The sequence below is a fragment of the Phoxinus phoxinus genome, assembly GCF_949152265.1.
Source record: "Phoxinus phoxinus genome assembly, chromosome: 13".
In the NCBI taxonomy this organism is placed as follows: Eukaryota; Metazoa; Chordata; class Actinopteri; order Cypriniformes; family Leuciscidae; genus Phoxinus; species Phoxinus phoxinus.
The window spans coordinates 11,215,919-11,236,943 of NC_136888.1; the positions used below are offsets into that span (position 1 = coordinate 11,215,919).

General features: G+C 38.2%; 1 protein-coding gene across 1 annotated transcript; it reads right to left on the reverse strand.

Annotated features, from left to right (window-relative positions):
* Nucleotides 1-1,674: 1,674 nt before the first annotated feature.
* zranb1b (zinc finger, RAN-binding domain containing 1b) lies at nucleotides 1,675-19,296 on the reverse strand. The gene is made up of 10 exons (XM_079633731.1): nucleotides 18,779-19,296; nucleotides 14,728-15,680; nucleotides 13,415-13,602; nucleotides 13,169-13,322; nucleotides 11,420-11,491; nucleotides 10,527-10,725; nucleotides 9,468-9,588; nucleotides 6,161-6,290; nucleotides 5,025-5,254; nucleotides 1,675-3,123 (listed from the first exon to the last, which is right to left on the reverse strand). The coding sequence occupies exons 2-10, from the start codon at nucleotides 15,563-15,565 to the stop codon at nucleotides 2,905-2,907; spliced, it is 2,151 nt and encodes a 716-aa protein (XP_079489857.1). The 5' UTR covers nucleotides 15,566-15,680; nucleotides 18,779-19,296; the 3' UTR covers nucleotides 1,675-2,904.
* Between the last annotated feature and the right edge of the window lie 1,729 nt (nucleotides 19,297-21,025).

The following is a 21,025-nucleotide window of genomic DNA, read 5'->3' on the forward strand; positions in this document are numbered from 1 at the left end:
ATGCACCTCAGTCATTTCCTGTTGGTATTAAAAATTGAACCTGCAACCTTAGGGTTACCAGTCTGACTAACCATTAGGCCACGACTAACCCTAACCCCTTACTACAATAGTTTGAAATAAATATGAATGAACATCAGAATGTGTTGAAAGATACAGTAAAACTTGCATCAGGTGTTATGTAATAACTTGAAACGACATCACTAAAACAGCTTGTAAACAATGTCACGCAACGTTACATTTACTTCAGGAAAGCCATTCAATGACCACAACTTGTTAAATTGACTCTAGCATTTGGCTAAATATATGCACTATAATACGTAGTCGTCATGTTTTGTACTTAACCTGTTGGCTTCAATATGCCAGTCGTTACAGCTACCATTTAAATGTTTACAGCAGTGGTTCTCAACATTATTGACTCTAAGACCCCATATTATCCGGGGTCGTTTGTGATTTACTTTATAAGGATTAAAGGAGAACTCCGGTCAATTTTAACATTGAGCTAAATTTTTAGTAAATTTGGAGTGCTGTCAATACAGAGAACAACGACAAAAATCGGTGTTGCCTACACTGTTATCCTCTTTTTAAAATTTACACCCTATTGACTTGAATGGGGCAAGTTATAAACTTAACCAGTTCTTAGTCTTATCATCCTTGATGTGTCATTCAAGTGCCCAGCCATGTTGAGTGATTCCTTCAGAGCGAACACGAGTGAATCTGACTGCAGTAGATGTGAAAGATATTAATAAAAATGATGTTATATCATTTTTTATAGCTTATTTCAATACTTGTTTTAAATTATTTTAAATCATCTCGAGTCCCCTTTGGAAGATTGCGGAGGCCCCCTAGTGGTTGAGAATCACTGGTTTACAGGGTTTCCGGTTTTACACAATTTATACTTTCCCCCAGGGTTAGTAATTCAAAAAATAGTTGCCAGGTTTTAAAATTTCTCACTGTAAATTCGTAGAACCTGGGCTAATGATTTATTTGTATATTTATGTTGTTCAACACAAGCTTGAGTTTTTAATGCACATTTGCCACACTGAACAACAGAAAGCTGCTTGTTTTGAAAGTGACTTCTGTGTGAGAGGTGCGTGAGGTATAGTGATGTGAGATCACTATACCAAAATGTTGCTAATGTGAATCCACCTTTACACTGAAACTAAGGGTCCCCCCAGTCATGGAAGATTTTAAAGAGCTTTAAAATATGATTTTCAGACCATGGAAAACATTTTTATAGTGAATGTAAATTTCACTGGCAAGATATTGCTCTTTTAACCATTGTGCCCATTCAAATATTTTTGGCCATATAGTCCATATTCATACACTATACAACTATAACGATATACATCTATACATTTCACTGGTACCTCACATTTAAATTGAAATCTGTCCCTGCTAATATTTTTGAAAATGCACACCCACTGAAAAAGTGGTAGAAACTCAGAACAAAGAGACTACTTATTGAAGCATACATGCATTGTTTTAACAGGCTCTATGTTCCTAAACAATCATCTTAATATATTCTAGCAACACTCTTTCACGTGTAATTCTTTGGTACCCTGTTTTGGTTTTTCAGGATTAGTGTTCAGCACACACTGTGAAAGTAAATAGGCTAAACCATTACACAGCAAGTATATAAAGGAATGCAACAATAAAATCAAATAGCTTCAATGAGCACATATTTCATTATGGTTAAGTGTTGTTTGTATGTAGAAAATCACACTTTTTGTTTTGTTTCAAAGTTTTATAATAGTTTCATAGTTGGACATTCAAAACACTTAGGTCTTCAATATCACCAAATTTGGTCTCCACCTTATATATCAAATATACCATAGTGTAGCAGAACTATCACATAATTTAAAAAAGAAAATAAAACATGTAAGATGTGAGAAGGGACTGGACACAAATACAGGAGGAGATGAGAACGGGAAAACAAAGCCAGTTAACTGGTTATATTAGCACTGCAAAAACACTCCACAGATCTCTCTGAATGTTCACTTTGGTTTACATCAAGTCTTTGAATGTGATGACGAAGGTTTGGAAACCAAGTGGGAAAAAAACGTGCACTGAAAACCTGTGGCCAGACATTTCACAGAAGACAAACGTCACACACAAATACACAACTGAAAGAGTGAACGGACCACATTTAAAGAAGAGCTGAAATAATGTTTCCTTCGGAAAATGGCATGAAATCTCATCCAACGGACACGGTAAACTGAAAACATGCCTCTTCTTTCCTTGCAGCGTTCACGTTTGCAGTGCAGTTCAAAGATGGGGCGACAAGATGTGAGTGGAAAAGCATTCATTTCTATGGCTCACAAACTATTATCCAGATAAATACAGAAAATCTGTTAGAAATCGAGTTGAAATGTCCACTTGCGTTCTCCTCAGGAACGGAGAACCGACAGTTTTATTTAGAAAAGCAATCGTGACAGTCGTGCATGTGATTCATAGATAACGCTTGTTAAACATGTGTAGTGAATAATGTTTTAGTAATCTCAGTCTAGAGTCACACTACACAAAAGTAGACATCTGCGTCGGCTCCGTTACAAACAGAACCAGACATAAAAAAAAAAAAAGGGTGCTTAAATTGCAGCAATTTTCTTTCCGTTTCCTTCCACTTCTTTTTCCTTAAATCACTACAAGCATTGCAACGGCAAATTAAAAACAAAACACAAACGAAAGCAAAGAACGTACTCTGTAAAGACAAATACAATCATGATTGCATTCCTTTATTTTGCACCAAACCCAAATTATTTGCCGCATTAGTGACAAAAACCGAAAAGGAAACCTCGGGTTTGTCGTTCGGCTGGGGCTAAAGGTGTGTGTTTGTGTGTTTCAGTGTGTGGGGGGAACGCAAGAGGGCTGTGTTGTAGTGTCAAGTGATGCCAACTGTTCGTTTGTTCACTCGTCTTCGTCCTCCTCTTCTTCCTCTCCGTCAGAAAGAGTTGGACAAGCGGCAAGCTGCCGATAACCGTCCAGCCACTTCTCGACCATTTGAGTGACAAGCGGGTGGTTCCGCCTCCTCGAGCTCTTCTGCATGGCCACCAAAACCCCCCCCTCCGTCACGCAGCAGTCCATCCACTGCCTCAACATGCGCTCCTGCTGCTCCTCTGTCCCCATCTGACGGACGCACACAGTAACCAATCAGAGAGCTTGTCAAGGTATAGCAGCAGCTTTTAAACGGGTTCCAAATAGAGTGGTGCAGGTATGATGTCACTTTGTAGGCCAACCGGCAGTTAGCATCACGCTGGTTTCCGCGTCAAAAACCCATTAGTATTTTTCCATAGGCTTTTGGATTATCGCTAAAAACAAGCTCTGTGATCAACTAAAGTTTATGATATTTACATGTTTTGTTAATGGGACTACAGAGGCTGTCAAGGAGATTAAACGTCACCACGCCGAACAGGTAAACTGGTTATAACTGTTCTTATAAACTAGTCCAACTCAAACTTTCTGGGAAAATGTTTTAGATAAAAACTGAAAGAGATGTCGGAAGCTTATTGATGGTGACGTTGAAGTCATGGGACCGTGGTGTAGGTCATTTATAGCATAGCTTTAGCTTTTTACTTCTGGCGACTGCATTTAGGCTTCAAACTTCATAAAAGTTGTGTTCATCTGTGAAATGATCTTGACGGAAACAACATGTAAGTATCATTGTGTTGATCACAGAACTTGTTTTATAATCCTAAAGCCTATGGAACAATCCTATTGGGTTTTTGTCGAGGGAACCAGCGTGATACTAACTGCCGATTGGCCTACAAAGTGACATCATACCTGCACCACTCTATAGACCTTATGCCAGAGAAACAAGGGCGCCGCCATCTTTAGAATATTGTCTTTGAACTTCCGTTTTTGCGGTCGCTCTGTATATCTCTATGGCATTGCTGTCCATGAATAATTCACTTTTGAAGTGGAATTTACTTAATGGAAAGTTAACGAAAGTTATCATAAGGATTGTAACGTTTAAAAAAGCAGATGTCTTAACAAATGTCAGTAGACCGGGAAGATTATAAAACGAGTTGTTCATTCATAAATGCGTAAGATCGCAGTAAAAATACAGACCGGAAGACAAAAAACAACGAGCGCAGCGCTGAAAAGGGGCGGGGCTACAGAAGGTCTATAAGAGGGCAACAGTCAGGCTCCGGAAGTAAAAACGCCATTCATTTTCTCCATAGGGAAACTGATTTTTAACAATGACTTATAAACTGTGAGCTACGAGGTTGTTAATCAATGGTATTTACTTCCATTGAAGCCATCATCCCACATTATTTCAACTTATTTTTTAAAAATAGTGTGTTTAACAGTGGAATTTGTGGTGAAAAAATACATAACCCATGATGCTTAAATTCACATTATTTTATCTATTACTACTCATACAGGTCACTTTATTTGACGAATTAAAATTGTGGAGTAAAGCAGCACTGTTTCACAAAATTATGATAAATAAATCTTATAAATCAAATAATACGTTTGAGTGTGTTGAAAGTTATAACGTTACTCTGTGTGTGCGCTCGGTGGCTGCTATGAGACACTCGTTGCACATTGCAGAAAGCTAGAACGATATTAGAATATCATATTAATAAAAGCTGGATGACTTGTGTTGCTAAATGGCATGAAATACATTTTAAAATGTATTGTACGGTTTAACAAAACGCTGTATTATGGTAACTACAAATAAAGCTCTTTCTGATTATGCCATGTTAGCCACTTGACAATAGTGTTGAGGTGGAGGAACGAGGTACAAACATGTGACTCACGGCGAATCCAGAACACGATATACAAACCATTAGAGCTATATAACAATGATTACTTTTCTGCCGATAAAGGTATCCAACCAGCTCACCTGCCGATTGTATTTAGGCTTTAAAAACATCAAATGATTATCATGATGAACGGCTACAAAATAACCTAGCCTTCAAACTAAATTAAAAATACTTAATAATTCTGACGCAGTGTAAACCGGCCATAACACCTCTTATATTCATGATCTAGTGTTTTCATGTCAGCAGAGCGGCTCTCACCTCTTGTGCAGACAGAAAATGGATGTGCAACAGCTTTCGCTCGCTGTCAACCAACGGCAGGAAAGTGACCGTGACATCATCGTCTGTGTTCAGGTTGGCGCCCGCACCTCGATTATCGTAGCCATCGTTCTCCATGGCAACCAAGGCAGAAAAGTGTCCCCGCGTGTAACCCAGGGCGATAGGGCTCTTCCAGCAGAAACTCTGCTCCCATAACAGAGGCAGATACACACCTACAAGCAAACCGTAATTACACAAACTCTGTGTGACTGACCCCAAACACAAACACTGTGTTTGAAGTCAGCCGAGTGTTGACAGAGATATATTGATCGTTTCCGCTGGCAGTTTTGTCATTATAGTAGCAATAACAGCCTGCCAGTGGCTGATATAATAAATCACACAATTCTTGGCCGGCGTAGTCAAACAGCCCACAGGATAATGCTAATGTGCTCACACTAATCATTACTGTGAACACTGATACAATTAATATAATCCTTAGACATGTGCAGTGACAGGATCTTTATAACTAGAACAACACCACACATCAACCAAGTCAATTATTTAGATGAGATTCAGCCATATGTAGAGTTTTTAAATTAGTTTAACACACACACACTTTTATGTTAGATACTATTTATTGTGATTAAACGATTTGACAGCTCTAATTTTATATATAAATATATATACACAATGTCGGTTATATTTCTTCATGTTTTTGAAAAGTCTTTTAATGCCTCAAAAGCTGCTTTTATTTAATCAAAAAAGCAGTATTTTTTTTATTACAATTTAAAATAACTGTTTTCTATTTTAATATATTTTAATATGTAATTTATTTCTGTGATCAAATCTGAATTTTCAGCATCATTACTCCAGTCTTCAGTGTCACATGATCCTTCAGAAATAATTTTAATTGGCTGATTTGCTGCTCAAGAAACATTTCTTATTATTATCAATGTTGAAAACAGTTGTGCTGCTTAATATTTTTTGTGGAAAACATTATTTTTTTTTTTTTCAGGATTCTTTGATAACCAGAAAGTTGAATTATATTGGTCATAAATATGAATAAATAGCTATTGAAAACCGAGCAAACCACATCGTAATATCTAGACGCTAGTGTAACGTGCTTAAAGACAGCTCACCCTGAAAGCGTGTGTATCCCAGCGTCTCTCCTCTGAAGCTCTTGTAATATTTCACACCGTACACTATGATGGGCCTCCGAAGGATGTGTGCCAAAACAAACACGTGCGTCTGCTCTAAACTCGCACCCGGCTGCAAACAAGACAGAGGAAAAACTGTAACAACAATAAAATGGGAAAACAACTTATTTGCTTTACTAGGGAAACGCCATTTGCAAATAGGGGTGTGCACGAATAGTCGAATATTCCATTTGTAATAATTATTAGAAAAATTTAAATACTATTCGAATTTTGCTACATGTTGCTTTGCTGGCCGTAAATGCAGTAAGTCCATGATAAATCCTAAGCATGCAAACTAAAACTCACAGTTATAAGTAAGTGCATTGAGTGGCGATGTGGAGTGTGGAAACAAGATTGTATTTGATCACAAAATGTTGTCGTCTGCCTCTAGTTGTAGCGAAGTTTGGAATTATTTGACTAAATTATCTTACTAAAAAATTAATTAATTATCTTAAATTATCGACATGTTGAAACGAATCAACATGTCGTGTGCAAACATTGTTGGGTGAAACTGAGTTATAATAATCACCACCACAATGAGAAATCACATGAAATCCAAACACAGAATCATCGTTATTGACCAGTTAAATGAGAAAAGACAGCCTGTCCATCACTGCATTCACGACTACAGGTAAGCGCAGCTGTACAGAAAACTTATCTAATAGCAAAATTATCTTACGGCATTTCATTAAGTTTCATCTTAAGACAGGGTGTCAATATGCTGACTCAAGTGTATATATACAGGGGCAGGGGCGGAGAATTTAGTAGGGACGCTAGGGACGTGTCCCTACCAATATCCAGTGACACTGATTTGTCCCTAGCAATAATTTCAATCAAAAATGTAATATATTTTATATATATAACCACTGTTGTCCGGTTGGGTCTTGTGGATTTTATGTATTACTTATTTTATTTAAAGAGAGAGAGAGAATGTGTGCAAAGTTGTTTCAAACCAGTTTCTTTTGTCTGCTGAACACAAAAAGAAGATATTTTGGAGAATGTCGGTAACCAAACCGTTGATGGTAGCCATTGACTTCCATAGAATTTCCTTCTACAACTGTCTGGTTATCGACATTCTTCAAAATATCATCTTTTGTGTTCAGAAGAAAGAAAGAAATTCATACAGGATTGAAACAGTTTGAGGGTGAGTAAATTATTTTCATTTTTGGGTGAACTATAAGATACAGACATGTTTAAACAAGACAGTATTGCACTATTGCATTGCACTATGAACGGAGTAAAGTTAAGTCCCTGTTAAACTGCCTCCTTGTCTTTATTAGTTACCTGTAACATTACAGAATGAACGTATTGTTAAGGTCAATATAGACTAAAAACCTTAATACATTATCCTATTAATTTCCTGATTCCTCCGCTTCTGGGGATGTCCCCACCAATCTCAAAATCAAACCTACGCCCTTGGGTTGGACAATGAAACTGAAACACTGGCCAATATGGTGTTGGAGGTTTCACTGATTTTACATTCCATCAGTAAGAGCAGAGTGTGAGGGTTGAATTAGCTGAGCAATAGCACAGATGTACATAAAATATTGCAATCCAAACAACAAAATGGGAGACATCAGAGTATAAAAGAGGACAAATTGTTGGTGTCTCACTGGCTCACTGTGCCCAGGACAGCACGTCTTTGTGGTGTATCGGGAGCTACAGTATGATATCATGGGTAATGTCGACATACTACACATCGGACGAACGAACCACATCCAACAGGAGTGACTGTCGACGCTGAAAGAGATGTCCAGGTACTAACCCGGATTGTATCCAGAAAACATAAAACCACAGCTGTCCAGTGTCAATATTCATGGTTGGACTGCTATAGCCAAACCTTTTGTTACTTGTGCTAATGCCAAATGTAGGTTTCAATAGTGCAAATCTTGGGCTGTGGATAACGTGAAACGTACTGTTCTCTGAGTCCACCTTCACGGTCTTTCCCACATCAAGCACTAAAGAGGTTTAACACCCGGACTGTTGCTGCCCAGAATGAAGCACAGGATCAGTGATGGTTTGGGCTGCGATATCATGACATTCCTTTTTGTGCTTGATGGACTGCCAAGGACTACTGAACCATTCTAGAGGAGGACCATGTGAACCTAATGGTTCAAACATTGTACCCTGAAGGGAGTGCCGTGTATCAGCATGATGCACCAATACACACAGCAAGACTTGTGACAGAATGGTTTGATGAACATGAAAATCTCCCATGGCCTGCACAGTCACCACATCTAAATACTTTTGAGGCACTTTGGTGTGTTTAGGAGGAGCGAGACAAACGTTTTCCTCCACCAGCATCACAGTGACCTGACCGCTGTTCTGGAAGAGGAATGGCTCAAAATCCCTCCGGCCACTGTGAAGAACTTCTATCAGTCATTCTCAAGACAAACTGATGCTGTTTGGCCGCAAAAGGAGGCCCTTCACCATACTAATACATTATTGTTGTCTAAAACCAGGTGTTTCAGTTTTATTGTCCAACCCCTGTATATTCTGTATGATAAATGGAGCACGCTGCCTTAATGTTTTTTTTCGTTCTCTCTGGTTGAGCTTAACTTATTTTGTTCTTTATTTTTTTTGTTTACACACATTGTTTAAGGTTTTTAACTAAAAGAATATAATGTAAGCTTGTGTATGTTGCCTAATCATAAGCTTTTTCAGAAATGGTGACAAAAACTTTATATTATATTAACTTTATTTATCTCAAATATATACAAGACAAAAAAATTATGTCTCGTTTAACTTAATTTAAATAAGCAAACATTTTTTTTTATTATATTTTTGAAAAATGTCCATCCCTGTTTGCAAACCCATTTTGTTGTCACTATTTGGCATATTTCCCAGTGAAAAAGGATATTTAATGATCAATTTAAAGCAGCCAAAAAGAACAATTGTTTAGAGCTGGAGTGGGTTTTTACATCTCGATGAAAGCTTACAAAAAAAACCTTTCTGTTCCTTCAGAATAACATGCACTGATGAATCGGTCACATTAAAACCACAAATGTATATTACCAAAGTAAATAGGGTGAGAGTTCTGATTTCACGTTGGCTTCAAGCACAATGAAACGGTCCAAAAAGCTGTATGGAAATGACAAACTAATGGAAAAATCCAGCCCTCATCCTCTCGGCGTGGGATGTGTGTCTGTATGTGTGTGTTTCTGTACGAGTCAACTGCAGGTATCTCCGTAGGTGGTGAAATATTAATGTTTCCCCGAATCTATCAGCAGCAGTAAATCTGGTTGTTTACCTGACTAGCTAATGATAGTATAAACGCCCAGTCCTCCTGCCACTGCTCCTCCCGCAGAGAGAAATGCAAACCAAAGCTCTGGGAATACCAGGATTCCCACTCTTTCCAGCGCGTATAGAACCTGGAATACACACACATTATTTCTGTGATGAAATCCACAGATGGAATTACACCGATTTGAATAAACTTCATTGCAATTCAACAAGGATTACAACAATGACACGATTTGCTGATGAAAACATGCATGATGCTGCCCATGCAAAACAATACTAGGGGTGTTCTGGGTAGTTAAAAGTGCAGTAAGCGATTTTTGAGAAACACTGTTGAGAGTGGTTCGGACTGAGCAACACAACACACTTGTAGCCAATCAGCAGTAGGGGGCGTTTCCACTCATGATGGGGGAGGAGAGAGTGTGAGCCAATCAGTGGTAGGGGGCGTGTTCACTCATGATGGGGGAGGAGAGAGTGTGAGCCAATCAGTGGTAGGGGGCGTGTTCACTCATGATGGGGGAGGAAAGAGTGAGCCAATCAGCAGAAGGGGGTGTGTCCACTCATGATGGGAAGGAGAGTGAGCCAATCAGCAGAAGGGGGTGTGTCCACTCATGATGGGAAGGAGAGAGAGTGAGCCAATCAGCAGCAGGGGGTGTGTCCACTCATGATGGGGGAGGAGAGTGAGCAAGAGGGAAATTTGAAAAAACAACTGAGAATTTCGCTTAATTTCTGGCGAAACATTAGGCTTGTTCGACTTGAACCGGCGCTGCACAGACCGATCGGTGACATCAAAGTACCGCGATAGTGATTCAAAAACATAAGGAGCCGTCTGCTCTCTAATGGCTCTCGCGGTACTTTGATGTCATAAACCGATCGGTCTATGCAGTGTCGGTTCAAGTCGAACAAGCCAATTATTTTACTTCGCTTCAGCTATGATGAAGAGACATCCATTTTGGGGGCGGAGAAATGAAGGGAGGGGTGTGTTTGTTTGTGTTGATTTCAAATATCAACAGTGTTTACTGCACCTTTAATGTGAACCCAGCCTGAGCCTACTAAGTTCCTGTCTTACCAGTGAGAGCAGTCGTGCAAGCTATCGTTGAGGCTCTTTCTCAGGACTGAGTCTTTGTCGTAAATTCCCCATGTGGCCTGTAACACAGAATCCAGAAGGCAATCTCCCGCGGTTCGGTTCCACAGAGCATACAGCCGGCTGTCCAGACGTGTGCCCAGCTCCAGAGACCAGTTAATGATGGGAGACTCCTCTTCCAGCTCTGAACACAGAATACATCATTTTCTCAACCCGTTTTTTTGCACATCCAGTGATAGATTTAGTTTCTGCTAGCTGCCTGCAGATCTTCAGGGATGCAACAGAAATAGACCAGCTAAGGCGTTTTCTAGATCAGTTTCTTCTCAACTGGTGGGTCGCAACCCAAAAACAGGATGCAGGTCTTTTTCTGATCTGGAACAATACTAAATGCAAAAAATAAAATTCAACTAACCGTATAATTGTGGATCATTAGGACAGCAAATAGGCTGATTAATAGAAATAGAAATAAAAGCTTCCCATATCTTTTGATGTTAATGTCTAAAAGGTTGTGCACCCAAACTTTACAATATCTTGGCACACTGTTAACTTGAAGCTAGTTAAATTAGACACCAACTTGGACAGCTTGAGTTACATCTTCAATAAATATAAACAAAATTATGCATGATAAAGAACATATGACCTAAATTGTATGAAATAGAGGTTTACTTGCAAACAAGGCCAATGTTATGCCGACCAGAGTGTACAATCATTTAATTTCAAGATATGGTCCTGAAGTAAAACTAGTTGAGAATCACTGACCTAGATTTTCTCTTGAGCAACACATATTAGACTCAAAAGTTGTATTTGTTGCCCATTATTTGTTTGTTGCCCATTTTTAAGGTATAAAATAAATGCAAATAAAAAAAAATTCACTTTACCCTTTTGCACATCTCGATCCAAAACCTCATCGAACAGTTTTTCTTGAACATTTGGGGGAAGGTCTTCAATATCTTTGAAAAAATAAAAATACATGTAATTTCTTATTCAAATTACAACCCTACTGTTTGTAAAATGGGACATATTGCGGATTTTTATTCCACTTTTAAACATACTTTTAAATAGTTTTCCTTTCAATCAGTGGTGTAAAGAATTTGAGTAAATATAATTAGATAGATAATAGCAACTTTTACTCTACTTGACTAAATTTTTAAATAAGCATATGTACTCTGTACACCATTATATTTGTGATGAGTAATGGAATTACTCGATGCATTTTCCCAAAGCCACTTATAATATAACGCATATATACAGCTTAAAACATAACAGCACAACGCCTGCTAAAGCTATGATAAGGAGGAGACCATAGGACGTTTTTTAATGGATGTCGATGGAGGAGAGGCTTCAGTATGCTGAATAAACTTCTTTTGTGGGGAAAATGGCTTATTATTTAATGAATCAACATGAATCTTCAATATATTTGCTCTTAAACATTCATTTTGATTTATTTATTTTTAGAGTTTACACCAACAAAATTTTTGTTTTATAAGAGAAGTCAAGGACAATTGCGCGACAGATATGATTCAGTTCACGGGACTTCTCATTAATTTCCATGGTATCTGCAAACAGTGAATGACTGTCGCACAACTCTGAACGAAATTCAATAATGTCAAGGTAACATTATTTTATTTATCCATCATACTGAAGATACCTTTTTGAAGGGTATTGGTTTACTTATGCCCTTTTTGAGCACTTGAGCTAAACTGAGAATGAGTGTTGTAGACGTTTAAGAAGCCGTCGACCTTGATTTATTGCAACATTGGAATGTTCAGTTTTATTTTGATTTTAGAAAATAAACATGTTATTGTTCTCCTCACAAATCAATCGTTTATTGCTTTTCCCCGGCATGTCTCTTAGGTGTTGAGCACTAGTGCATTCAGTACAAGTAAAATAATTAGTACTGTTAAAATAAGATACTCTAAGGCTTTTACTCAAGTCGTATTGGAATTAATGACTTGTAAATTGTAATGGAGTCATTTTCATCTTTAACTATGTTCGTTATTCTTTCTAATGTTATATAAGGAGAATGTCCTTATAGCAATAGATCACTTAAAAATCATCATTTACACACCCTCAAGTGGTTTCAAAACTATGAATTTCTTTCTTCAGCTGAACACAAGGGAATATATTTTAAAGAATGTCGGTAACCAGACAGTTGAAGGACACCATTGACTTCCATAGTAGGAAAAACAAATACTATGGAAGTCAATGGGGTCCATCAAATGTTTGGTTACCGACATTCTTCAAAATATCTTCTTTTGTGTTCAGCAGAAGAAAGAAATTCATACAGGTTTGAAACAACTTGAGGGTGAGTAAATGATGACAGAATTTCCCTTTGAACACTCTTGGCCATTTTGAAAAGCGCATTTTTATACTTATATTTCATTATACTTTTATTTACTACAGCATTCTATGATTAATTTAATAATTTCATCATACATCAATTTATTTAACTTAGTCTGTTAAATCCATTCATAGTGCACAATAAAATTGTGATATTTTTGGTAGCAAGAATCATTGTAAGTGTTATTTAGTGTAAAAGTTAAAATCGGCCACCTATAAAAAGGTCTCTGAGACCCATGTGGTCTGAAAGCGTGAGATCCCAGGGCGGGAGGTTTGTGAGTGATCACCTGCTGGTAACGTGAAGGTGACGAGGTCAGTGAAGAAGTAACAGGGGAATTCTCCTTTACGCCTGTGAAGTGCTGCCGCCACCTCTCTGCGGATCTGCTCTGTCAACTCAGGACACACCAGAGCTGGTATACACTTTGCCGTCTGCTGAGACACCTGGAATACATTTGCAAACAAACAAATCATTTTGTAAAACTAATTCTGTTCCGACCTCACTTGACCCCCACACACGCATGTAAAACTCTGACCTCCGTGAGCAGCACCGCGAGCATGTCCTGTCTTTGGAAACGGATGGCCAGATGCACCAGCGTGAAACCAGCGTCAAACGCAGACGGGCGGTTGAGAATGCGCACCTCGTCTGAGGTCAGCTGACGTGCGATATCACCGCTTGATGACTTGTACGCCTCCACAGCGGCCAGATCTCCCTCGACTACACCTGATGAAAGTGTGCGTTACATATGAGCGAGTTGATTTCCGCTTTCACAACTCTTTCATGTTCAATTCCCATCAGATCTATAGGAGCAATAGGAATTTCCCAGGAGACAATGATGACGCTTTAGAGATCAATGATTTCATACTTTGATGCAAGAGAGCAGACAGACAAAGCAGAGTCCACGAGAGAGAGAACAAGTCAGTTTGCATTGAACCAGTGATGCAAATAAAGGTTTGATACCAGCTGATATCAAAAGATTCAGCTTTTAATTTCCACTTCACATCACAGTTAAGCAAGCCACACTTCAAAAATTCGGTGACACTTTCATTTGTTAACACTAGTAAACTACATAAGTTAACATCAACTAATAATGAACAATACTTCTAGACTAGAGCATTAGTTAAAGGAATAGTTCAATTAAAAAGAAACATTTTGTAGTTATTTATTTAACCTCAAGTTGTTTCAAACCTGTATGAATTTCTTTCTTCTGCTGAACACAAATGAAGATATTTTGAAGAATGTCAGTAACCAAACAGTTGATGGACATCATTGACTTCCACAATATTTTTTTCCTACTATGGAAGTCAATGATGTCCATCAACTGTTTGGTTAATGACATTCTTCAAAATATCTTCATTTGTGTTCAGCAGAAGAAAGAAATTCATACAGGTTTGAAACAACTTGAGGGTGAGTAAATGATGACAATATTGTACATTTTAAGTGAACTATTTCTTTAATATTAGTCGATGTTCATTTTAACATTTACTACTTTTTTTAAATCAAAAGTTGTATCTGTTAATGCACAAACTAACATGAACAATCATATTTAAATTAACTAACAGATTAATAATGCTGTAAAAATATACAACTCCTTTTTAGTTCATGTCAGCTAATGCATTAATGTTAAAATTAAATTTTCCATATCTAAACAAAAACAAAAATAATCACCAAGACAACAGCTGATTCATAGACATTGAGCAAGATAGTAAGTGAAGAGGAAAGATCCTGCAGCATTTGAGCGCTGATACAGACACTCAATCTAACGCCATGACTTTCAGACACTTTTAAAATGTGGCTAAATACATTTTGGGGAAACTGTATCTGCCACTAATGGGGCTCATTTCTCACCAGCGCAGGCGTTCAGGAAGAGCCAGTCGCTTCTCCTCATCCTGTTCCGGATCTGTTTGAGTTTTTTAAAGTCTGCCTCCTGCTCATTATCGCTGCCCACCGCTCCCGACGCCAGCTCGATCTTCACCTCCGCTTGCCCTTTACACACAGGGGGAGAGAGTTTCCTCTGCCTGCCCCGGAGACCCCCGCCTCCCCCCGCTGTCCTTACGTTATCCCGCTCCTGCTCGTTTACTATCGACGGGGACGTGGCGCTCTCTGCCTCTGAATCCTGTTGGGGCGGCTCGGGCGTACTGCTGGGTTTAGGGTGGTCGCACACCACACACCTGAGACTCTTTGGCCAGTTCTCGTAGGTGCAAACCGAGCACGGCCAACGCTGCGCGTGCATGTTGAGCCGATTCCGGTCGTTGTACTCCTCGCAGGGGTCCGAGGTGACCGGGGAGGATCTGGAGCCCGAGTCTGAAGTCTGGGGGGCGTCCGACGGACTGAGCGGACCCTGTTTTGAGCCCTGCTGCCTCTGACTGAGACACTGTGTGCAGCGGATGGCGCGAGGCCAGTTCAGGTAGGTGCACATGCGGCAGGACCATTTGCTGCTGGTCTCGGGAAGCTCATCGGCGATCCGTACCCGGGGTCGTGCACTGGAGTCGGGGCAGATGAGCAGTGTGGAGCCCCCCTGGGTGGTGCAGAGCTGGGGGTCCAGGCTGGAGCTGCTCTTGAAGGGTTCCTCGGTGATGATGGGCGCGTTGTGCCTTTGGGCCCGACACATGGTGCATTTGATGGCGGACGGCCAGTTCTCGTAGGTGCAGTACTCGCAGCTCCACTTCAAGCCAAAATCTGTCATCCTCGCTCGCGCCGGTCAAACCAGCTGATCGCCCCCCCTCCCTCCCCTCCGCCCGCCGGTCCTCCGTTCTTCACCTGCTTTCACTCGCTCACAGTCACAGCGCCTCCAGCTTCTCCTGCAATAATCACAGACAGGCAAAGTTTAGTTCTGGCTGGGAAAGGAACTATGATAATGATCTGATCAACTATAATAGGAAAATATTTGATTGGGCTCCAAAAAGATCCAAGATCATGAGTGAAATTATTCTAAATTTTATATTATCAGCATAAGTCTTTTATCAACAACAACAACAGCAATATATATATATATTTTATGTCAGCAAATATTTTTTAAGGAATTAATTTTTTTTTTTATAGCAAGGATGCATTAAATTGATCAATGTAACAGTGAATACTTTTACTTTGTTACATAAAAAATTATCTTCCAATTCTATATTCAAAATATTAAGCAGCACAACTGTTTCCAGAGCTGATGATAATAATACAAAATGGTTCTTGAGGAGCAAATAAGCATATGAGAATGATTTCTGAAGGATCATGTGACACTGAAGACTGGAGGAAATTCAGCTTTGTCATTGCAGGAATAAATTACATTTTAAAATATATTTAAATAGAAAATTTTAAATTGTAATATTATTTCACCTTTTATTTTTTTTACTATACTTTTAAAATAAATGCAGCCTTGGTGAGATTTTATTTAAAAACGTACCGGCCCCAAACTTTAGTTAGAATAGCCTACTATTTGGTTTGTCCCACTGGTTCTCCACTTTTGATATCATTTGAATTAATCCACAAGTTTAGAATAAAAAGCCTGATTTGAGAATGTTCCAAGAGCATCTTGTGCTCCAATGGACCTTTTGAACAGATGAGTTACATGGTCGATGTCACAAATTTGATTACATTTGATTAGTGACCTAAAAAATAACTTCGACATTTAACTTTACTTTATTATAAATGTCAAAATCATAAATCCCAGGGTTTCAATGTTGTCTTAAATGTTTGTAGATAAAAAGTAGGTAAAGATGTTACCATGCAGTAACTTTTTGCATTTGTCCTAAAATTAGCCGACTATTGTAAGCTACCATGCACTTGATTTAAATCATGTATATCCGCATAAATCAAGATGACAGTATGTACATTCTGTGCTTTTCTCCATGTCTCTTTATATAGTAACAGACACAAATCTGTCTGTCTTTTGTCTTTTCAATCACACGTGTCTCCCTCTATGTGAGCGACCTTAATCTTTCCATTTGCTTCTGTAATAAAAACTAGCACAATACATTTATTATGAAAGGCTTTTTAGACCGGAAAGTTGTTCAGGACTCTGGATTATTCCTGACAGTCCAAACAGGTGGAATACGACAGAGATGAATCCAGCTCACTGGGGCAACCGGTCACATCCTTTGACCTACATTCCTACACTCTCATTTGGTTAGTGGACTAGATTTTGGTTATTAACATTTGCTTAAAAAAAGGGACTTTTTTTTCACGATGACCTAGATTTCCCTGACAAATGTGTCCTATGGTGGTAACATGGTACAGTGATGTTATGAAGATGGCAATAGTGTGGTACTGAATAATTCACATATACAGTACCGGTCGAAAGTTTGGAAACATTAGGCCTACTATTTTTAATGTTTTTGAAAGAAGTATCTTATGCTCATCAAGCCTGAATTTATTTGATCAAAAATACAGAATTTTTTTTTTATATTGTTAAATATTATTACAATTTAAAATAATGGTTTTCTATTTTAATATACTTTAAAAATTTAATTTATTACTGTGATGCAAAGCTGAATTTTTTTAGCATTATTACCGAACTCCAGTCTTCAGTGTCACATGATCCTTCAGAAATCATTCTAATATGTTGATTTATTATCAATATTGGACACAGTTTTTCTGCATAAATATTTTTTTATACTTTTTTTTCCGAATTCATTGATGAATAAAAAGTTAAAATAGAACAACATTTATTTAAAATAGAAATCTTTACTATCACTTTAGATCAATTTAACATATCCTTGCTAAAAATTTTTTTTAAATAAATGCTGTTCTTTTTTAACTTGTTATTCATACGGTTATAAAAACAAAGTTTCCAACAAAGATAATAAATCAGAATATTAGAATGATTTCTGAAAGATCATGTGACACTAAAGACTGGAGTAAAGATGCTGAAAATTAAGCTTTGCATCACAGAAATAAATTATATTTTTAAGTATTTTAAAATGAAAACCATTACAATATTTCACACTATTACAGTTTTTTTTCTGTATTTTTATCAAATAAATGCAGGCTTGATGAGCACAAGAGAACTCTTTCAAAAACATTAAATATAGTAATATTTCCAAACTTTTGACCGGTAACGTTACTGTGCCACAGAATTGACATGGAAGTCAAAGTAAACCAGGTTATTATCATGGCACATCCATAAAAACATGATATTATTATCATACAACAACTCTATGGCAAATGCCACTTTTATATTAGGCTACATCTAGCTCTACTTTTCATGCCCCACATTTGTTCAACAACAAACATTTAAAAGTTCACAACAACAGGCCTATTGGTTGTAGCCTGTAGGTTCAATGTTTTGGAAGGGTCAGAATCTGTCAGACTGGATAGTGAGCTGTCAAAATACTAACGTTAGACGTAATACTGACACCGTACAAATGCTGTCTAGAATAGGCATATATCACATCCCTCTTGTTGTTACTGTTACACGACAGGAAATCTATCTATAACGGTGAGAGGATTTTTTTTTCTATAACGGGTGATGTAAATGTAATGTAAGAAGCATTTCCGCCACTATAATGTTTCAAGTTCAAATGTATACAGCTCAAATGTATCAGTAGAAACTCCGCGCGGATGCATTGTAAACACTCTCGGCTCGCTTCGGAATTCCACACCGAGGTGTCGATTCTACCCGAACTACAACAACACCATAAAAAAAGCTCAAGTGTTGGTATCGGCACTGTAAATAAACACATACAGCTGACTTCTACTCAGACTGTAGGCTTTACTGTCCGTTGACATTTTCACTTCCTTAAAAATAAATCCCCATAAAATAAATAAATAAATACATATTTCTGTAAATTATAGCTACCCGACTCCCGAGCATTAGGAAACTAAAAAAATAACATGCATGAATTTGCCCTGTTGCACTGTTACTGTGATTTCCCCCCTCCCACAGAAATATAAAGGCCCGTAACGTTACCTGTCTTTGCACTCCACACTTCAGTTTGCAAACACTGCCGTTCCCGAGTTCGCCCTTCTGCAAACCGAACGACTGTCCTACCGAAACCCAATCCGATCGGGTCCAAATCCAGATCAGCACCACCGACAATCTACCGCGACAGCAGAGCGATTCTACGTCCGAACACCCATGTTATTCCTCTCCCTTCCTCTGAAACCCCAAACACCACCGCGATCTTCGGATCAAAGTGGGTTTTAAAGGGTTTTCAACACCGGAATTCCCATATCTGTTGCCGATGTTACCAATACTTTAATGGCGGCGGCACAGGAGCGGGGGGTAAACCAAAATAAACCTACTCCGGAGATACTGGTAGGAGGGATATCACCTGGATCAGCGGGCACATATGATTGGCTCTCGCTCCGTAAACACCGTGGAAACCAATGAGGGCGCATTTCTTTCGTTAAAGGGCTTCACAGCATACTTCCTTCATAAGCAATAACAACCAGGAAACTGTAGCTCTTCGTCCGCCATGTTGGCTCTAAGAATACCAGGGGTGGAATATTAGGTTTCACTCTGGATTCGAGCCAAAATGGAGTGTGTTTCGTGTGTTCGGCTCCACTGCCAAGGCCAGTGGGATGATGTCATCGTTTCAGAAAGATCTACCGCAGCATCATCTGCAGTGACATAAGGGCAGTTTGTCAATGAAAACAAAAATAAAAGAGTTTATAGCTCCAGGGACGTTAGAGTGTTCTGCGTGAAGCTCTTTTATGTTAAAACAATAAACGTCAGGCACAGTTTTAGCTGAACAGTTAGTTCCATTTACTAATTTATTTAGTAGATGCTTTTGTCCATTATCAATGTATTCGTTTTATGAAGTAAAAGTCTGTTAGCTTTAGAACACAAAATACAACAGTATAATTTATTCCTACATTTTTTATATCTTCTGATTATTTATTTGTGTCTATAACATTTCTTCAGAGTACATTATGTCTCTTTTTAGTTAGGGTTAGGTTAGTCATAGTCAGTGAAACCACATGCTCCCCGGGCAGAGTTGATTATTATGTTTCGATTTTAGAATAATATTTCTATAGAATAATAGAATCTATTCTATAAATCTGAAGAAAAACAGTGTTGCATCAGTATTAAAGCGTAACTTTGTCGCCATCCAGTGGTTTCAATAAACTACTCTGCAACAAGAATCAAAATTCATCCGAGAATCAAAAGCGAGAAAAACAATTAGATGTATTATAATTAGATTACGCTTTATTGCATATGTTGTATACATATATAAATATAAATGTACACAATATATATCTTTAATTACATTCATATATATTAGAGGATATTTTTGTAACATTATTTCCATAGCTAGTAACTATATTAAATATATTTTCCCTCCAAATTTGCCTTAAAATGACAATTTACTTTTTATGTTATGTCATAATCTTCTTCTCTGTCAGTCACGTGACACTCGAGCGTCAATGTCAAACTTCTAGTCGACTGGTCGACTCCGGTCCGGTCCCAACTCGACCGCGAATGATAGACAGCAAAGGCAGACTGAGAGACGTTCTCAGAACTTCTCAGCAGAAAACAACTTCCTTTGAATTCTTATTTTTTCCCCTCCTTGCGTTATGTTTTAAAGCGTGGCTTGATTGGGAAGTTGAGAAACGACAAAAGTGTAGACGACAAATCACGTGAGAGGAGGCAGTGCCTCCACGTCGCTGTGATTGGCTGTTTTTTTGCGTTTAACAGGCGCGGATTGCGCAATGGACCTGCCCTGAATGCGTCTAAAAGTGGTGAAAATGTACGGATTATTTAATATGAAAGGTACAATTTATTCACTCAGACATCATATCTATAAGTCATGTTCGAATTTAAATGAACTTTAAATTAATTGTAACTCGAAATGACCCGTGAATGAGCCGGTTGTTAACAAGTAAATTGAGGCTGCACCTGCCTGCTCCATCAATAACGCACACCACGATGCGGTGTTTACCAAGAATTTGGTGATTTAATTATTCGAAAACAAGGTGAATAATACTAATAATAGTCCAGCAGTTTATGGCAGTAAATAATAAAAAAAACATTATATTATTGTTTCTGTATAAATTTACGGTACTTTTATTCTGAATTTTAAAATGTAAAACGCATTTATGCCAGAGCCGTTGAAAACCGTCTTATATAACGGCTCAGGCATAAACGTATTAAAAAATTTAATATGAAACAAGTAATATAAGCAGAAATATTAAAATATTGTTTTTTAAGTCC

Coding starts and splice junctions, on each gene's coding strand:
- zranb1b (XM_079633731.1), bottom strand. CDS start 15,565: ATGACAGATTTTGGCTTGAAGTGGAGCTGCGAGTACTGCACCTACGAG. Junction 13,323..13,414: donor TCGCGGTGCTGCTCACGGAG/GTCAGAGTTTTA, acceptor AATGTATTCCAG/GTGTCTCAGCAGACGGCAAA. Junction 5,255..6,160: donor GGGATACACACGCTTTCAGG/GTGAGCTGTCTT, acceptor GTTTGCTTGTAG/GTGTGTATCTGCCTCTGTTA.